This window comes from Balaenoptera acutorostrata, chromosome 5, assembly GCF_949987535.1.
Source record: "Balaenoptera acutorostrata chromosome 5, mBalAcu1.1, whole genome shotgun sequence".
Lineage (NCBI taxonomy): Eukaryota > Metazoa > Chordata > Mammalia > Artiodactyla > Balaenopteridae > Balaenoptera > Balaenoptera acutorostrata.
Genome location: NC_080068.1, coordinates 48,197,194 through 48,214,077, shown reverse-complemented (window position 1 = coordinate 48,214,077; position 16,884 = coordinate 48,197,194). Strand labels below are relative to the sequence as shown.

Genomic DNA, 16,884 nt, shown 5'->3' with positions numbered 1-16,884 from the left:
TGACCTTCTCTTCCAGAAGTTGCAGGCATCTCATCCATAGCCATCCCTCTGCCCATTTCCATGCATATGGAAGCAGCATGGAGAGAAGGAAATAAACCCTTCAGAAGCCAATGCTCAGTGATGGAATACAACACAGAATTTATTTTCCAGTCTCTAGGAGTTTGATTTGTTGCCATCGCTAAAATATAAAGTAACACAGAGCAGAGAAGAGAAGAGAGGGAAGTGGTTTCAATGACTGCTCTTGTTTTCTCTTTAGAAAGTAAAGAGTAACAGTAGGAGTGACAAGTCACCATAACCTTCAGAAGCTGTGAAGAGTTAGAGTTGGCCCAACTGTTTTATATGTGATTTTATTTACCTATTAGTATACTTACTTTTTAGAAGTTTATTCTTTTACCAAGAACATCTTAAGAGCCAATAGTGGGTATTGTGATTTTTGTAAGCTTTGCTCTACACATCCTTATCCAGTTCCTACCTATGGGTATTGGCCTAAAATTACTTATCATCCAACTTATAAACAAGCCACAGATACAAAGATGACTGTCCCTTTTGCCCCACTCCTTCTCATGTCAGTGATACCCAGAGCAGCCATTGTTAAAATAACTTGGCTCTTCTGTAGATTCAGAGAAAGGAGGAGGGAAGAAATGATGAAAAGCAAACACAATTTCTTAGAGTATTTTCTGGAAGGAAACCTACCCGGTCAGTCAGGACTGACCTTTTAATGGGCTACCATTCCCTCATTTGTATGGAAGAAAAAAGGTATTCTGAATTCAGAACTACCTACTCGTAAGTTAACTTTTGGAAGAACCTACTTGTAATTTGGGAACTGACTGTATTATCAAGTTTTCACTCTTTTTTGTAGTTGATTCAAATTAGACAGCACTTTCTTCTACCCATCAATTACCCACAACACGGCTTCCAGCCTGGCCTGGGGCTTTACTGTACCCAGAGTATACAGTTGTTAATGTACACATCTTCTCACTATGCTCTATTCTCCTGACTGCAGGACTTCAGTTGGTAGTAAGAGACACGGAGACAGTGCCTGAAGAACTCCTCTTTGAGCTCCGGAAACCTCCCCAGCATGGCGTGCTCCTTAAGTACACAGCTGGGTTCCCAGGGCCCATGGCCTCAGGTAGCTGCTCACTCTGTCATTGGCCTGCTTGGATTTCTTTTTTTTTTTTTAATATTTTAGTTTTATTGTAGTATAGCTGATTTACAATGTTGTGTTAGTTTCAGGTATACAGCAAAGTGATTCAGTTATATGTATGCATATGTTCGTTCTTTTTTAGACACTTTTCTCATATATGTTATCACAGAATATTGTTCTCGCATTGCAGTCGGTTTTATGTCTCAGACAAGAAGTAAAGCAACATTGTGGGATAAACTATAAAGAGATACGTAGAAAGGAAAAACCTTTAGTGTTTAGTCCATTGGCTGTAGTATCTGGGACTTCTTTCTCTGTACCACTACCCACACCCCAAAACTATGAAGCTATTTCCTCAAGTTGTAGGTAAAATTTGTTGATTTCTGAAACCTGGAGTAAATGCATTTAGAACGACCTTACATGAGTTGTCAGCTGCCACTTTCCCATGGTCTGTTCATGGAGATAAATTTGTCTTCCTTATTTTGGTCTGTGAAGCTTCACAATATTTTAAGCACTGCGACTCTGAGAGTGTAAACTACATGTTTCTTCACCCACTAAAAACGGGTGGTAATGTGCCCAGCTTTCCAAAATAATACTTATTGCGCTTTCCCTGATTATAAAGAATAATACATGCTGATTGTTTAGGGAGTACAGAATAGTGCAAAGAACACAACTAAATCTAATTTTTATTAGTCGGCTCTCATATATTGAAGTGAATATTATCCCTTTCAAATTTGTCACCTTGGGATGCTGTATACTTATTCTGACAATCTGTATTTTCTCAAAACCTTTATATAATTCCTAATAGGCATGTAATAATGCATTTTTCTGAATATCTCTGCAGAGAGAGGGTGTCAAATCTTTGACCTTGAAGGTACATTGAATTTGTAAGAGCAACAAATAGGCACTTAGGAGTCACAAAGGCAGATTTTTAAAAAACTTACTGAACAAAAGAAGTATCGTTAAGATAGATTTCTGACTTAAAAGCTTTTGCACAGCAAAGGAAACCATAAACAAGGTGAAAAGACAACCCTCAGAATGGGAGAAAATATTGGCAAATGAAGCAAGTGACAAAGGATTAATCTCCAAAATTTACAAGCAGCTCATGCAGCTCAATATCAAAAAACAAACAACCCAATCCAAAAATGGGCAGAAGACCTAAGTAGACATTTCTCCAGAGAAGATATACAGATTGCCAACAAACACATGAAAGAATGCTCAACATCATTAATCATTAGAGAAATGCAAATCAAAACTACAATGAGGTATCACCTCACACCAGTCAGAATGGCCATCCTGAAAAAATCTACAAACAGTAAATGCTGGAGAGGGTGTGGAGAAAAGGGAACCCTCTTGCACTGTTGGTGGGAATGTAAATTGGTACAGCCACTATGGAGAACAGTATGGAGGTTCCTTAAAAAACTAAAAATAGAACTACCATACGACCCAGCAATCCCACTACTGGGCATATACCCTGAAAAAAACATAATTCAAAAAGAGTCGTGTACCACAATGTTCATTGCAGCTCTGTTTACAATAAATAGCCAGGACATGGAAGCAACCTAAGTGTCCATCAACAGGTGAATGGGTAAAGAAGATGTGGCACATGTATACAATGGAATATTACTCAGCCATAAAAAGAAACGAAATTGAGTTATTTGTAGTGAGGTGGATGGACCTAGAGTCTGTCATACAGAGTGAATTAAGTCAGAAAGAGAAAAACAAATACTGTATGCTAACACATATATATGGAATCTAAAAAAAAAAGAAAATGGTTATGAAGAACCTAGGGGCAGGACAGAAATAAAGACGCAGATGTAGAGAATGAACTTGAGAACACGGGGAGGGGGAAGGGTAAGCTGGGACGAAGTGAGAGAGTGGCATGGACTTATATACACTACCAAATGTAAAATAGATAGCTAGTGGGAAGCAGCCGCATAGCACAGGGAGATCAGCTCAGTGCTTTGTGACCACCTAGAGGGGTGGGATAGGGAGGGTGGGAGAGAGACGCAAGAGGGAGGAGATATGGGGATATATGTATATGTATAGCTGATTCACTTTGTTATAAAGCAGAAACTAACACACCATTGTAAAGCAATTATACTCCAATAAAGATGTTAAATTTAAAAAAAGATAAATTTCTGGCATCCTAAGGGAACTATGTTAGGAGCATAACAGTCATAGCCCAGTTTTTTACCATTATATTTAACCTATATTTGTGTAATTAATATACGAGTTCTAAAGATGTTTGTAAAGTATTAGTTTTATTACTTTTTTTAGGCACATTACCACTAGCACCAGTAAATCACATTAACACAATGTTGAAAGAGAAGGCTTAGAAGATGAATACAAAGAATAAATAAATTATTTTGTTTCATTATATAACATCAAACATGGCAGTCAATAATCTATGAAGAAATAGAATTGAATAAAACATCCAAGAAGACCAGTTCCTCATTTGTGCTCGTGGAATCATTGGGACCCATGGCACTAAGTAGAATTTCTCATAAAAAAGGTTCTGTGACCAAACAATTTTGATAAATTTTAATATTGAATATTGGAGATTCTAGAATTCTAATGAATCCTGCTGTTTAAAAATTTTTTATTTTAAATTTTGTTTAAACCTATTTTTCTTAGACATTTATGACCTTGACATTTTTTTTCACACCACGCCTATCAGATCTATCACAAGTTAGTACTCTAGACTTACACAGTTTAGGTTTCTAACTTTAAATATATTTTTCAATTTCTAAGTGTTTTTTAATTTTAAAAAACCTTATGTTCTCAGTTAGAACAAAGATCTCTTACAGGTTTGTCTAGCATAATTTACCTTCTTAACTTTTTCAGTAAATCTTCAGTATCAAGATTAGATTCTAGAAGGGCTATCATAAAGAACAGAAGCATGTTCTTTATTCTCTAGAACGAAGAGTGATGAGTGAAGTTTAGAGGCAGATTTTGGCTCAACATGATTAAAAACTTAAAAGAATTTTACAGCTATCGTCAGTGGAAGTAGCTCCCTTGCAAATCAGTGAGGCTCCCACCTTGTGCCGTGTTGAAGGACAGGCTAAATAACCCTTTTGCAAGGGTAGTATAAAGGGAATCTTATATTGGGTGGGTGGTTGGACTAATTAGCTTACAACTCCCAGAGTTTATAAACTCTGGGAGTTTACTATATGTACTTTGAAATCCTGAGAACAAAGGTGTTATGGAAATGAAAAGCGTTATTCCCAGAAGTAATTGGTTTTTTTGCAATTTGTTTTATTCTTGAAAGGTGACACTTTCACATATGAGGATGTAGAGGAAAATGTTCTGCAGTATCTACACGATGGATCCTCTGCCCGGGAGGACAGCATGGAGATCTCAGTTACAGACGGCATCTCAGCAGCAACGGTGGATGTGAGGGTGGAGGTGTCACTGTCCGAGGCCCAGGGGCCTCGGCTGGCTGCTGGCGCCTCTCTGAGCATCACCGTTGCCAGTAAAAGCACAGCTATAATCACTAGGTCACATCTTGCTTACGTTGTAAGTTCTTCCGTTTGTCTTTTTGTCCACTGCACCCTCTGACTAGGCAGGCTAGAAAAGGATGCCAGGGCTGAATATTTGGGCCATCAGGCATATGGCCGTAAAAGAACTTTTTTCTCCCCTTCCCTATCATTCTACTCTTAGGAATAGTTACAATCTTTATTCCAGCTGCTCCCACCGTCTCCCAAGCAGACAAGTGAATGAGCAGAACGTTGATGAAATCCCTGTTTGTAGGGATGGGTGATTGTCACCTGGAAATAGTGCCAGTGTCAAAAAGCCCAAGTCCCCATATTTTAAGCTCCATCGATAATATTTCAAATGGGAATTTTAGGAGAAGAGCATTTTAGAAGAACTCACCTAGCCAGTGACTAATAAGTAATGGTATTTCAGGGCCCGCTTTTCACCAGCGTCTGTCTCAGGTCCAGCTCTGGACAGAGTGCTGGCATGCTCCTGTGGCAGGATTCCTGACTCACCCTCCATCCAGTGCCCCAAGAGAAGCAGTGTGGTTCGGGGACTAAGGGTAGATTCAGGAACTCTGTTGTTGTTTTTTCCACCAATCTGACCTTAATTTGATAAGTGATCCTGGCTAAATTAAACTCATCCTCTTTCCTTGACTTCACCTCTGGAGCTAAGGATAAGGAGGATAATTAATTTTATTTTTCATTTAAGTATGTTGTAAACAGATGTGAACTCTCCATGTAAAAATAATAATGAGTAGTTTTGACAAATACGCTGAAAATAAGAATAATTGTCTGAATGGTAATCATTCTTAGTATTGAATTTTTCCTTTGCTAATCTTAAAAATTTCCACCAATAGCCTGGCCTTTTTAAAAAAAAACACTATATAGTTTTAAGTAATTCTTTTCTGAGCTGAATAGTCTGGCTACAAAATCTAGTCCTGAATAGTAGCATTAAGATAAAGCATTGGCCTGGGAACAATTGCTTCAGTTGCTTTTGCACAGATTTTCCCCTAAAATTGTCTTTTCTTAAATTATGGGAAACTGTGTTCCACCCTGATCCTTCTCATGGGTCTAGTATAGTTTCTGAACACCTTCAATTTTGTTTTTTAATTGATGGGTGATTCTTACCATAGATTATGGTCTTTTGAATCTTATGAAACACGAATTCATAAAAATGTATGTATACAGATTTAATCAGTAGATCACCAAGGCTTGAAAAATGTTTGACAGACCAAAATAGGATTCCAGGAGCAGTTCCTTCCCATCAACTGCATATTATAAGCTGCAGATGAAAATGCAAGCCCATTGGCAACTGAACATGTATTTTCAGAATTGATTGAATGTGAATTTACCCACTAGAGTGGAAAGACTCCAAAAGAATTATCCTAGCTCACTGAAAGCATAGCATATTTTAAAGACTTAGCTAAGTTATACACTAACTTTCTCTGACGGTTGTAGAAGAGTTTTGTACTTAATGTCATGGGGAAGTTTTTTCTAGACATGCATAGTTAGTGAGTTTGCTGTGAACATCCAGAAAAGTTGGAAAAGCCATCTGAAACCCTGGTCATAAATGGAGCAGAATATAAAAGGATAGGAACAGGTCAGCCTGTTCTTAATTAGAGTATCATGAACTGCAAGAGGGTGAAGTGATGTCGGGAGAAGCAAAAAGCAAAAGTGGGATTCTGTGTGATTTGCTTCTTAATGGTGGTTTCCTGTACACAATTTGCTATGTACTGCAAGAAAACAAGTAAGGAAGGGGTGGTATGGGTTTTACAGTTAGAATGAATGGGTTCTAATCTAAACTCACCACTTTTACTAGCGTAATAACCCTTGACAAGTCACTAAACTCCCTAGGGCTCAGTTTTCTCATTTGTAATATGGAGAGGATGATATAAGATTAATCTTAAATAACTAATAGATTTCTAAGCACCAGCCAAAAATACACTAATTCAAAATAAGATACTATCTATAATAATATTACTTAACGCATATTAGGTATAAATGTAACAAAATTGATGCTATGACTGACTATAAAGAAAATTTAAAGGAGTCTCTTGACAAAGTTTTAGAAATAAAAGGAGAATTTACCAGGGGGCCAGATAGAAGGTCAACAGAGCGATAGCATTTCTATTCATAAGCAAAAATAGCCAGTAAATGTAACTAAAGAGATGATACCACTTATAATAGTATCACAAAAATTATATTCTTTGGACTAAATCTGACAAAAAACAGACAGTACTTCTACAGGGAAAATTGTAATACTTAATTGGCAGACATTTAAAAAGCACTAAATAAATGACAAGATATGCCATATTCATGAATAGGAAGATTTAGTATCAAAGAGATAGCAATTCTCCCACAAGTGATCTTTCCATTCAATTGAGTTCCAATCAAAAGCCCAGTGGACTTTTTATGATCTTGATAAGCTGATTCTACAATATATAAGGAACAACAAAGGGCCAAAATTCTGAAAACGAATGACAGGAGGGCAGGGGCTTCCCCTGGCAGGTATCAGGATTCATTATAAACCTGTACTATTGAAAGCAGTATACACTGGTATATACTAGAGAGTCCAGAAACAGACCCATACTTGGGACTGTAATATAAAACAGCTATAGCAAGCCAGATCAGTGGAAACAGGAGAAACTATTTAACACATGAATCTGCACAAAATTACTATTCATATGTAAAAAAAAGACCAAGAACTTGTACTGCTACCTCATACCCTACACAGATATTAACTGTAGCAAATCCAGTACTTAAGTGTCATAAGTAAAAGTGTACAATTCTTTATAGGATATAGGCGAATATTTTCATGATATTGGGAAAAGGAAGAATTTCTTAAACTAGAAACAAAAAGTGCTAACTATAAAGAAAAAATTGATAAATTTGACTATATTAAAATTAAATTTACGTTCTCCCAAACACACCATAAATACAAAAAAACAAACAAGTTACAAATTGGAAAAAGATATTTACAACAAATATAACCAAAAATAACAAAGAAAATATAAAGAATGTCTGCAAATCAAGAAGAAAAAGATAATCCATTTGAAAAATGAACAGAAGACATCAGCAGGAATTTTAGAAGAGGAACCCATAGGGCCAATAAACATAAGGAGAGACATTCACCTTTTTAGACATCAGGGAAAGCAAATTAAGACTATATACGATTTAATACCAATTCAACTGGCAAAAATTTTAAAGGATGAAAATACCAAATGTTGCAGAGGAAATAGAATAGAATAGATCTACCGGAGGTTCTTTGCTAATGGAACTGTAAATTGGAACAACCACTCTGGGAAAGAATTTGGCCTTGTCTTGTGAGGATGAATGTTCATATGCCCTAATTGTTCCTCTCCTAGATTTCTATTCAGGAGGCACTTTCACAGGTACTCAAGATATGCACAAGAATATATACAAGAATGTTTATAGCAATACTATTTGTAACAGTAGTCTATTTGTAATAGCAAAAATATTGAAATAAGCCAAATGTCCATCAGCATCAACAGGATATCTTGTGGTGTACTTACTCTATGGAATATTAGAGAACACTCAAAACACATGAACTATAGCTGCACAGAACAACATTAATGGACCTTAGCAGTCTGCTACTGAGTAAAAAGAAAAATAAATTCCACAAGAGGAGTGTCTAACTCCCTTTTCTTAAGTTAAAAAAAACTGAAGCTACTTTATAATACTATATCAAACTATATCAAGAAGTTCAAAGAAATAAGAAACAAGATCCAGGGTGAAGGTAGGCCCAGGGACAGGATAAAAGAGGAGCTCATACATAAATGTTAATCATCAAAGTTCTAGTCCTTTGTTGAATGTTGGGTCAATAGATGTATAAATAATAAAAAGAAAATTAAAAAGGGAATGAATACAAAATGGGTGAGAAGGGCTTTGGGTAGAGGACAAAGTCTATATTCTTATGAATTTTTCACCCATGGTATCTTGGACATCCCAAAATAGTAATTTTCTTTAAACTATGATAGCATTTTCAGAAAGAAAAAAATCCAACTGATTTCACACTGTTTCAAACCCAACAGTCATTTGAGATTTGAAAAATTATAAGTTGTGCCTGACATGAAATTTGCATTTTTTTGCCAAATTTAGCAATGTGGAATTAGAAGCTGTTCATTCTAATCAAGAGCCAGGAGCTCTGTCCTTGTAGTTTATCACCATCTCAGAAGATAATACCTTAGAACTCTTGGCTGTCTTCTAAAAATTCCCTCTCAGAGGATACTCACAGTAATATTAGGAAGTAGTCTTTTGGAAGCCTGCATATTGTATTTGATAACTCATGTAGAAAAATAGAGAAACTTTTAAAGTATAAATTTAGGGGAAATTTTCTGAAGTTTTGCAGCTTCGATGAATTTGAGATTCCTTCCATGCTGTTATCAAGTGATGTGAAGAAATATGGAAAATTCTATGATCTTGCACTGAGGCTCTGAACTGTCAACTTACAAAGGTCTCTGGGGATAGAAATGAGAGCTGACTAAAACCTGCTGCCCCAGATCACCAGGCAGCCGTGCTCATATTCCTGATCTCGTACCTCAACTAACTGTACAACATAGCCATGCAAATTTGCATGTGAAAATACACTTGGCTATGCAATATTTATTTTTATTGTTGCTGTGGTAAAGTGTAAAGTGCCCTCATGTTCACAGCCAGGTGCTCTAAAAGATGAATGACTCAGGGAATCTTTCCAAGAAGTTGTTGCCTCCCTCCTAGATATTTCCAAAAATATCCTTGAAGATAGAAGAAATTGTTCATTAAGACATTCAATTATTGTCCATGTAGAAACACAGAAAGCCAATTTTATTTCTCAATAAACAGTGCAGAGGAAAGGGAAATAACTGATCTTTGTTAATATTGGGCATCTTGGGGGTTGAACATCCATAGGTTCGGTCCAGGTAGAATGAAATCCATAATTTCCTAAATTCTTTTGTTAAACTAAAATTTTTATCACGTTAAATATTACTTAAAGTGAGTCCTTGGCTAAGCTAAATACCTTCCATTCTTTGTTTCACAGAATTTTAAAATTGTTGTTATATGTTATAGTGGAACTTTACCTGTTTCTAAAGAGCAAACTATTCTTAGAAACTCTAGAAGAATCCTACAATGGTGTTTCTAGAAGGATGACATATTTCTGACTGTGTTTTGCTCTTCACTAGATGCTTGTAATAAAAACAAAACCTTGTGTGGCTCTTATAGTAGCCACAGGACATCTCTTTGTCTTATGCCCCATACCTAAAGTGCATTTCCCACTATTATCTTGAGCTACTCTTCAAAGAAGACATTATCAAAAAGACATTTTAGGAGGAATAAATACTAGGATTTTCATGCAGTTTAAATGGTGTTGCTTTATCACAAAGGGAAAGAGATTTTTCCATTTAGTAGAGAAGGGAGCACCCGAGATCTTTACTGGAAATATTTATTCCTGCAAACGTGCATTCATGTCTTGCCTCATATTTGCCTAATTAGGATGATTCTTCCCCCGACCCAGAGATCTGGATTCAGTTAAGTTCTCTGCCTGCGTATGGTGCTCTCTTAAGAACCTCAGGATCTGAGGTGGAAGAACTCTCAGAGGTTTCCAATTTCACAATGGAAGACATCAACAACAAGAAAATTAGGTATATAACCACCTGGTGTTACGTGACAGAAGTTTTTTAAATTGTATTAAAATATATAAGCAACTAACCAGTAGCTCCCTTGAAAGATTATGTTATCTCTGGCCCCTTTGCTAAACAAAGATTCAGTCATCTTACTTGACCTGTCGGTGTAGTTCATTCATTCTGTTCTTCTCTTGGCCTTTGTAGGTACTCAGCTGCATTTGAGACCGGTGGTCATCTGGTTACTGACAGCTTCCACTTCTCGGTCTCTGATTTGGACCACAACCGCCTGGACAATCAGAGGTTTACCATCATGATCACTCCCGTCAAGGATCCACCCCAAGTCATTGCTTTCGCTGACCTTATCACCGTAAGCAGTTCAGATCAATGAACTGTGGGTGCTGTAGAGAGCGGGAGTCTGTGGCAGTGTGAATGAAGGATTTCTACCTAAATTGACTGTCAAGTCCTTCCCCTCAAATATCTAGGCAATAGTATCAAGATACATATGGCTTTCAAGCATGAGTTTTTCAAAAAGTATGAAAATAATTACATGCAGAAGATCAAATCATTATATCCATATTATTTAATTAGTCAACAAGTATTTCTATGCCAGACATAAATCTAGATGTGTACAGTATTTTGTATACTATGCTAGATGTATATAGCAGTAGGAGTAGGAATGTATCTTTTAAGAATTTATAGTCTAATGTTTGCAGCAACTAAAACATAGGGATATGGACAGTGTCCCCAGGTCACTTTTTTTTTTTTAATTTATTTTATTTATTTATTTTTGGCTGTGTTGGGTCTTCCTTGCTGCATGCGGGCTTTCTCTAGTTGTGGCGAGTAGGGGTTACTCTTCGTTGCGGTGTGCAGGCTTCTCATTGCGGTGGCTTCTCTTGTTGCGGAGCATGAGCTCTAGGTGAGCGGGCTCAGTAGTTGTGGCACATGGGCTTAGTTGCTCTGTGGCATGTGGGATCTTCCTGGATCAGGGCTCGAACCTGTGTCCCCTGCATTGGCAGGCGGATTCTTAACCACTGCACCACCAGGGAAACCTCCCAGGTCCCATCTTAAATGGAGTTGATACTTATCACTGTAAACAATATTGACAGCTCCCTGGGGTTGGGAGGTGAAATATAATGTACCTCGATCATGAAGTTACCTAGACCTGAATTCAAGTGCCAGTTCTGTTACTAGCTGACTGACCTTGGACCAATTATATAGTCTTTCTTAGCCTCAGTTTCCTCATTTTTTAATAAATTTATTTATTTTGTTTACATTTATCTTTGGTTGCATTGCGTCTTCGTTGCTGCACGTGGGCTTTCTCTAGTTGCAGCGAGTGGGGCTACTCTTTGTTGTGGTGTGCGGGCTTCTCATTGCGGTGGCTTCTCTTGTTGCGGAGCTCGGGCTCTAGGCGCACGGGCTTCAGTAGTTGTGGTGCGTGGACTTAGTTGCTCCACAGCATGTGGGAGCTTCCCAGACCAGGGATCGAACTCACGTCCCCTGCATTGGCAGGCGGATTCTTAACCACTGCGCCACCAGGGAAGTCCCAATTTCCTCATTTTTAAAGTGTTACTATTCCTGTTACATAAAGGATTACTCTGATGATTAATAAAGTAGCACTAAAAAGCCCCAGTAGAGTACTGGCTCATGGTAGGGATTCCATAAATGTTAATTCACTTTTCTTCTTCTGCTCTATGTACATACCATAATGCCAAAAACTCAGGACTCCTGGTTTTGTTGAACAACTGAAAATTCATAAAACTGAGTTGTTTCTAAATGGTTCTGATATTCCACCCATTTTTTTTTTTCATGTCCACACTTCGGGGCAATCGTTTGGACCTTCCCCATTCCCAGAGTCAGGGTGATCTCCCACTTTGTAACTTGTAGATCTTCCTATATTTAGCCAATAGTCATTCAGAAGTAAACGGCTTCATATCCAGCAGGCTAGCAAAAAACACTAGGGTCAGCTTGCAAAGTTAGCATACAAAACAGGGCCCTAAAAGAAAAAGGTAGCTGGAGCAACTGCTTTTACTCATAACCGATTTATTTTCCTCCTTGACGGTAAGATAAGCACTAGCTTTCAGGTATGGTGAGCCCTTTCTTCCTGCACACCTATAAACATACACTATCATGGGATAAATGGGACTTCCTGCTGGGAACTCCTATAGGACAGAGCTACCCTCATAGTATCCAAGGGAGGACTGGATGAATCATTCTGTAGCTGCAGGCTTTTGAACGTTGATACGGAAGGAAGGCAGCCATTCTGTCGTGCAGCTGTTCCAAGGTAGGTGATTAGAGTCGGCCAGAGCTGCTTTACAACCAGATCCATCATGGAAGGAAGCACAGCTTTGAAGGGAAACACGGAAGTCACCGTGTCTGAGCGTAGCTTGGAGAGCCGCTGAAGGATTGCCCGGTCCCAGCAGCTCGAACATTCCTCATCTCGTGCGTGTGTAGAGGATCTGCCTCCTCAAAGAAGTGGAATTGGTACTGGAAGGTCACCCCAGGCAACTCTTTTCAATTCAGTTCCTTTTACTGCAGTTACGTGCAACCACCCAAGGACTCTCTCCAATCTTTTTCTTTCTTAGGTTGACGAGGGAGGGAGAGCCCCGCTCTCATTTCACCATTTCTTTGCTGCTGATGATCAGGACAGCCTCCAGGGTGACGCCGTCATTAAACTAAGTGCCCTGCCCAAGTACGGCTGCATCGAGAACACGGGGACAGGTAACTTGTTCCAGGCCTGGAGAGAAGGGAGCGTGGAGGTGGGTAACGGTCTGCAATTAACCTGGATCTGGAGAACTAAAGCGGGAATGGAACCATTTCAAAGAAATGGAAGGAGGGAAGGTTTCATTGACTCAACAAAAATTGAGTGTTTCCTGTATGCCAAGCACTCTTTTAAGCACTGGGGATATATCAGTAAACAAAACAGACAGAAACCACTACTTTCATGGTGCCTTAGATCCCGGTGCGAGGAGACAGATAAGAAACCTAATAAATGAAAACACTGTGTAAGACGTCAGGAGGTCAGTCAGTGCTATGGGAAAAACTAGAGCAGGGTGAGGGGATTTGGAGTGCCAGCAATGGGGACGCAGGGGCTTGGGGATTGCACTCGGAATTGAGTGTCAAGGAAATAAAATTTCCTGTCCTTTTATTGTGAGGCAGCTGCAGTTTAGCTGAACCGTAGCTTACGTCTCAGCTTTTTCTAAGGATATGACATGAATTGAACTGCATGCTTGTCTCTCTGTGACCCTCTCCTCAATGTCCCTCCCCCCGCACCATCTACCCTGGACCCACTGGTTATCACAGAGAAGGGGAGGGGAGAGGGTGGATACCGTCCACAGGTCCGCTGAGACCACAGCTCCTGGCAGGTGACCGTCCTGCTGCCTCTGCAGTGAGAGGCCTGAGTGCCAGCGCCTGGCTCTAATTGGTGTGCGGCTAGCAGCTCCCGCAGAGAGGCCACTGACTGAAAGCGTCTGTGACCAGCGCAGTGCCCGGGATTTGAGCCTGGTTACCGGAAACTCATTTAGCAGGGGTCATGTTTTCCTATAGAAAATCTTGAGTCTTTTCCCCATCTTGCCTCTCAGTGTGTGCTCTTAGATTTGTTTATTGCTGAGTTAGATTTATCTCAACAAATGTTTATACAGTGGATGTAAAGGTGAATAAGACGCAGCCCCTGCCTCGAGTGGGAGACAGATATGGAGACTGATAAATGACAATCATGAAACGCCGGGACAGGGAAAGGAGGAAAGCACTGAGAAAGGACATAGGACAAAACAGTTACTTTTGCCTGGAAAGGCAAGAAAGTCGGAGGAAGCAACATTTGAGTTGGAACTTGATGTGTCAGTGGGAGTTGCTGTGGGCAGAGGGAAAATGGCATTTCTCACAGAGGGAAGAGCACGAGCAAAGGTGGGGAATCATGAAAGGATGGTTGCCCCCGGCCTTCTCTTCTCTCCAGGTGATTTCTTATTAAGCTTTTTTTAACATCGTTTTATGCTAACCTGGAGTACATGCAGAAGTGAAATTTCTGGCAAGCCTCAGCCTCTCTTAAAGTGGTTCGCAGACCTTAATGTGCGTAAGACTCACCTGGAGGGCCTGTGCAAACGCAGTTTCCTGGGCAGCAACCCCAGAGTTCCTGTTTGAGGAGGCTGGTGAGACCCGTGCGTTTGCATTTCTCACCAGCTCACAGGCGATGCCATTACTGCTGGTCCGCACTTGGAAAACCGTTGCTCTACATTAGTATGAACCTGGAAGTAAGGAAAAGACGTTCGGGGGGCAAATAATTGTTCCAAGGCACGTCGTATAAGGACCCACCCTTTGCTCCATGGGAGTTCAGAACCAAGTCCGTTTTATACATATGAAACTAGCTACCTAGATTCAGAATTCAGCTGATCAGAAGAACATCTTTTTAAAAACATTAGAAGAAGTAACTTTCAGTTCATACCGGCAAGATGGAAGAAACAGAATAATCATATTATCTGGTATGAAATCTAACAGCATGGATAATCTACATTCCTTTAGTACCAGCACAACCAGGGCAGGGCCCACCTTGATCACCTGTCGGGCATCACTGTGTTCCAGTGCAATGCAGTAATAGATGTTCATGATGATAGCCTGCACACATCAAGAACTACTTAATTTGCACATACTATATTCTGTTTAAGAAGGCAAGGAAGAACATTAATGAGAGTGATTTATGTGAAAAAATAGAAGGTGCAGTTTTAAAAATTGAAAGGACTGGTGCTTAAAGCTTCAGTGGCAGATTCACTTGTTGAATAGCTTGTTTTCTAAGACAGAAAGTAAGTCATTATTCTATTCAAGTATATTTTTAGGCACTATTTACTTAGGCTATTTTTGACCCAAATAAAGATACTATATTTCTTATATTTACAGTGATCAAAGGAAAGAGAAAATAAAATTTGAAGGAATTATAGCAATTCCTTTTGGAAACCCTGAACTGTATGCCCTAGGGATTATCCGGTCACTGGTCACTTAGAGCCCTCTATTCTTCTGGTGTCAAGAGGAATCATATCTGAGGGGTAAAATTTAAGAAAATTCATGCCATTGAAAAAAATAATATTTGTCTTGAATTCTTATTTCAAACAAATTATAAGTAAAGCATTTTCATTCCTAGCCTTTACATTGGGAGGTAAATGAAAAATGACCCTGTCTGCAATCTAGGAAGTCAATGGCCTTTTAATATATGACCTAATCTTTGCAAAGGACCATGAAAGAGGGAAAGAGAAAGCCTTATCGCTTCCAGATCCTCTATCTACACTTTTCTTTGTTGATGCATATCCAGGGAGTGTTTGAAGACACAGGGGTTTCTTTTTTCTCCTCTCTTTAGAAGAAAATGTAACAATTTAAAATCAATCAATTACAGAGACTTAGACCAAGTAAGAGACAAGTCATCCATAATTTAGACAGTGCTTACTCTTCCCCTTGGCCTTTGGGGTTGGGATGAAAAGAAGAGGTAACCAGAGCCAGCACTTCCTATGGAGCTCTGAATGGTACTTGAGCATCTCAGTACCTGAACTGCACCCGAGCTCTGGATGGTCCCTGAGCATCACAGTAGCCCTGGTGTACCATCCCAGGGGCTGAGCACTAGCCCATGCAGAGGTTTCCTTAAGGAACTGAATAGTCAAATGAAAACATGCTTAAGGAGATGTTTCTTAGATAAAAAGGTATGCAGTTAACCTTTTCTTGTGTAAAGAAAGAAGGTTCCTCTTGCAGAGTGGTTTTGAAATTGACTAAAGCTTAAGGTAAAACCTTTACTATTGTATCAATACTTGTCCCATGACTTATTTTATCAAATATTTCTAACAAAACAACCACTGATTCTAGGCTCTATGAAATAATAACATTCAGAGTGCTTTCATACATGTTTTCTCATTTGATTCCCATTTGTAGATGAAAAATAGTGGGGAAACTGGGATCCCATCCCAAGTCTTCCAATTCCACTCTCCCACCTTTATTCTCAAACATATTTTCCTCTTCTGTTGATAGTGCTGTCAGGCTTTCTGGTTCAGCCCAGGAAGCAGGAATTGATGGATCAAGGTAAAAGTTCCCTCTCGCTGTTGATGCAGGTGATCGATTTGGCCCTGGAACTACCAGTGACCTAGAAGCATCATTCCCTATTCAAGATGTCCTGGAAAACTACATTTACTACTTTCAGAGTGTTCATGAAAGCATTGAGCCAACCCATGATGTTTTCAGTTTTTATGTAAGTGATGGAAACAGTCAATCAGAAATCCACCGCATCAACATCACTATCGAGGTAAAGACTTTGGAAGTTGGACAAGTGGGGCCTTTGACCACCATATCCCACCATTATATAGCTTTATGTGAACTCAGAAAGCAAAGAAGATTGGGTCTGACCTTGAATTTTAGAGGTCAGTTTTTAAAATATAACCCTGACCTTTAGAAAACTTGTAGAATTAAGGCTGGCATTTGGGGATGGTCTGACTTGGAAATCTGAATTTCCATTTCAGAGTAAAATCTATCTGTTCTGTGTGAAAACAGTTTGTGAGGGTCAGACAGAGAAACCTTGCCAATGTCATATTAGGTGAAAAATAGCATATGCTTATTTTTCCCTGAAATTATTGTATGCGGTTCTATGTGCATACTTGCCTTTTCTTATATTTTTTAGTGC

At 39.1% G+C, this 16,884-nt stretch overlaps 1 protein-coding gene across 7 annotated transcripts in view; it reads left to right on the top strand.

Moving 5' to 3' along the window:
- The window catches only part of FRAS1 (Fraser extracellular matrix complex subunit 1), a 457,113-nt gene that overhangs the window by 349,561 nt on the left and 90,668 nt on the right, over positions 1-16,884 (top strand). For all 7 annotated transcript variants that reach the window (XM_057546917.1, XM_057546920.1, XM_057546919.1 and 4 more), the window contains 6 exons: positions 1,004-1,129; positions 4,413-4,660; positions 10,111-10,259; positions 10,446-10,608; positions 12,824-12,959; positions 16,319-16,509. In XM_057546917.1, coding sequence (XP_057402900.1) covers positions 1,004-1,129; positions 4,413-4,660; positions 10,111-10,259; positions 10,446-10,608; positions 12,824-12,959; positions 16,319-16,509 — 1,013 coding nt within the window. The remainder of the gene's footprint in view (positions 1-1,003; positions 1,130-4,412; positions 4,661-10,110; positions 10,260-10,445; positions 10,609-12,823; positions 12,960-16,318; positions 16,510-16,884) is intronic.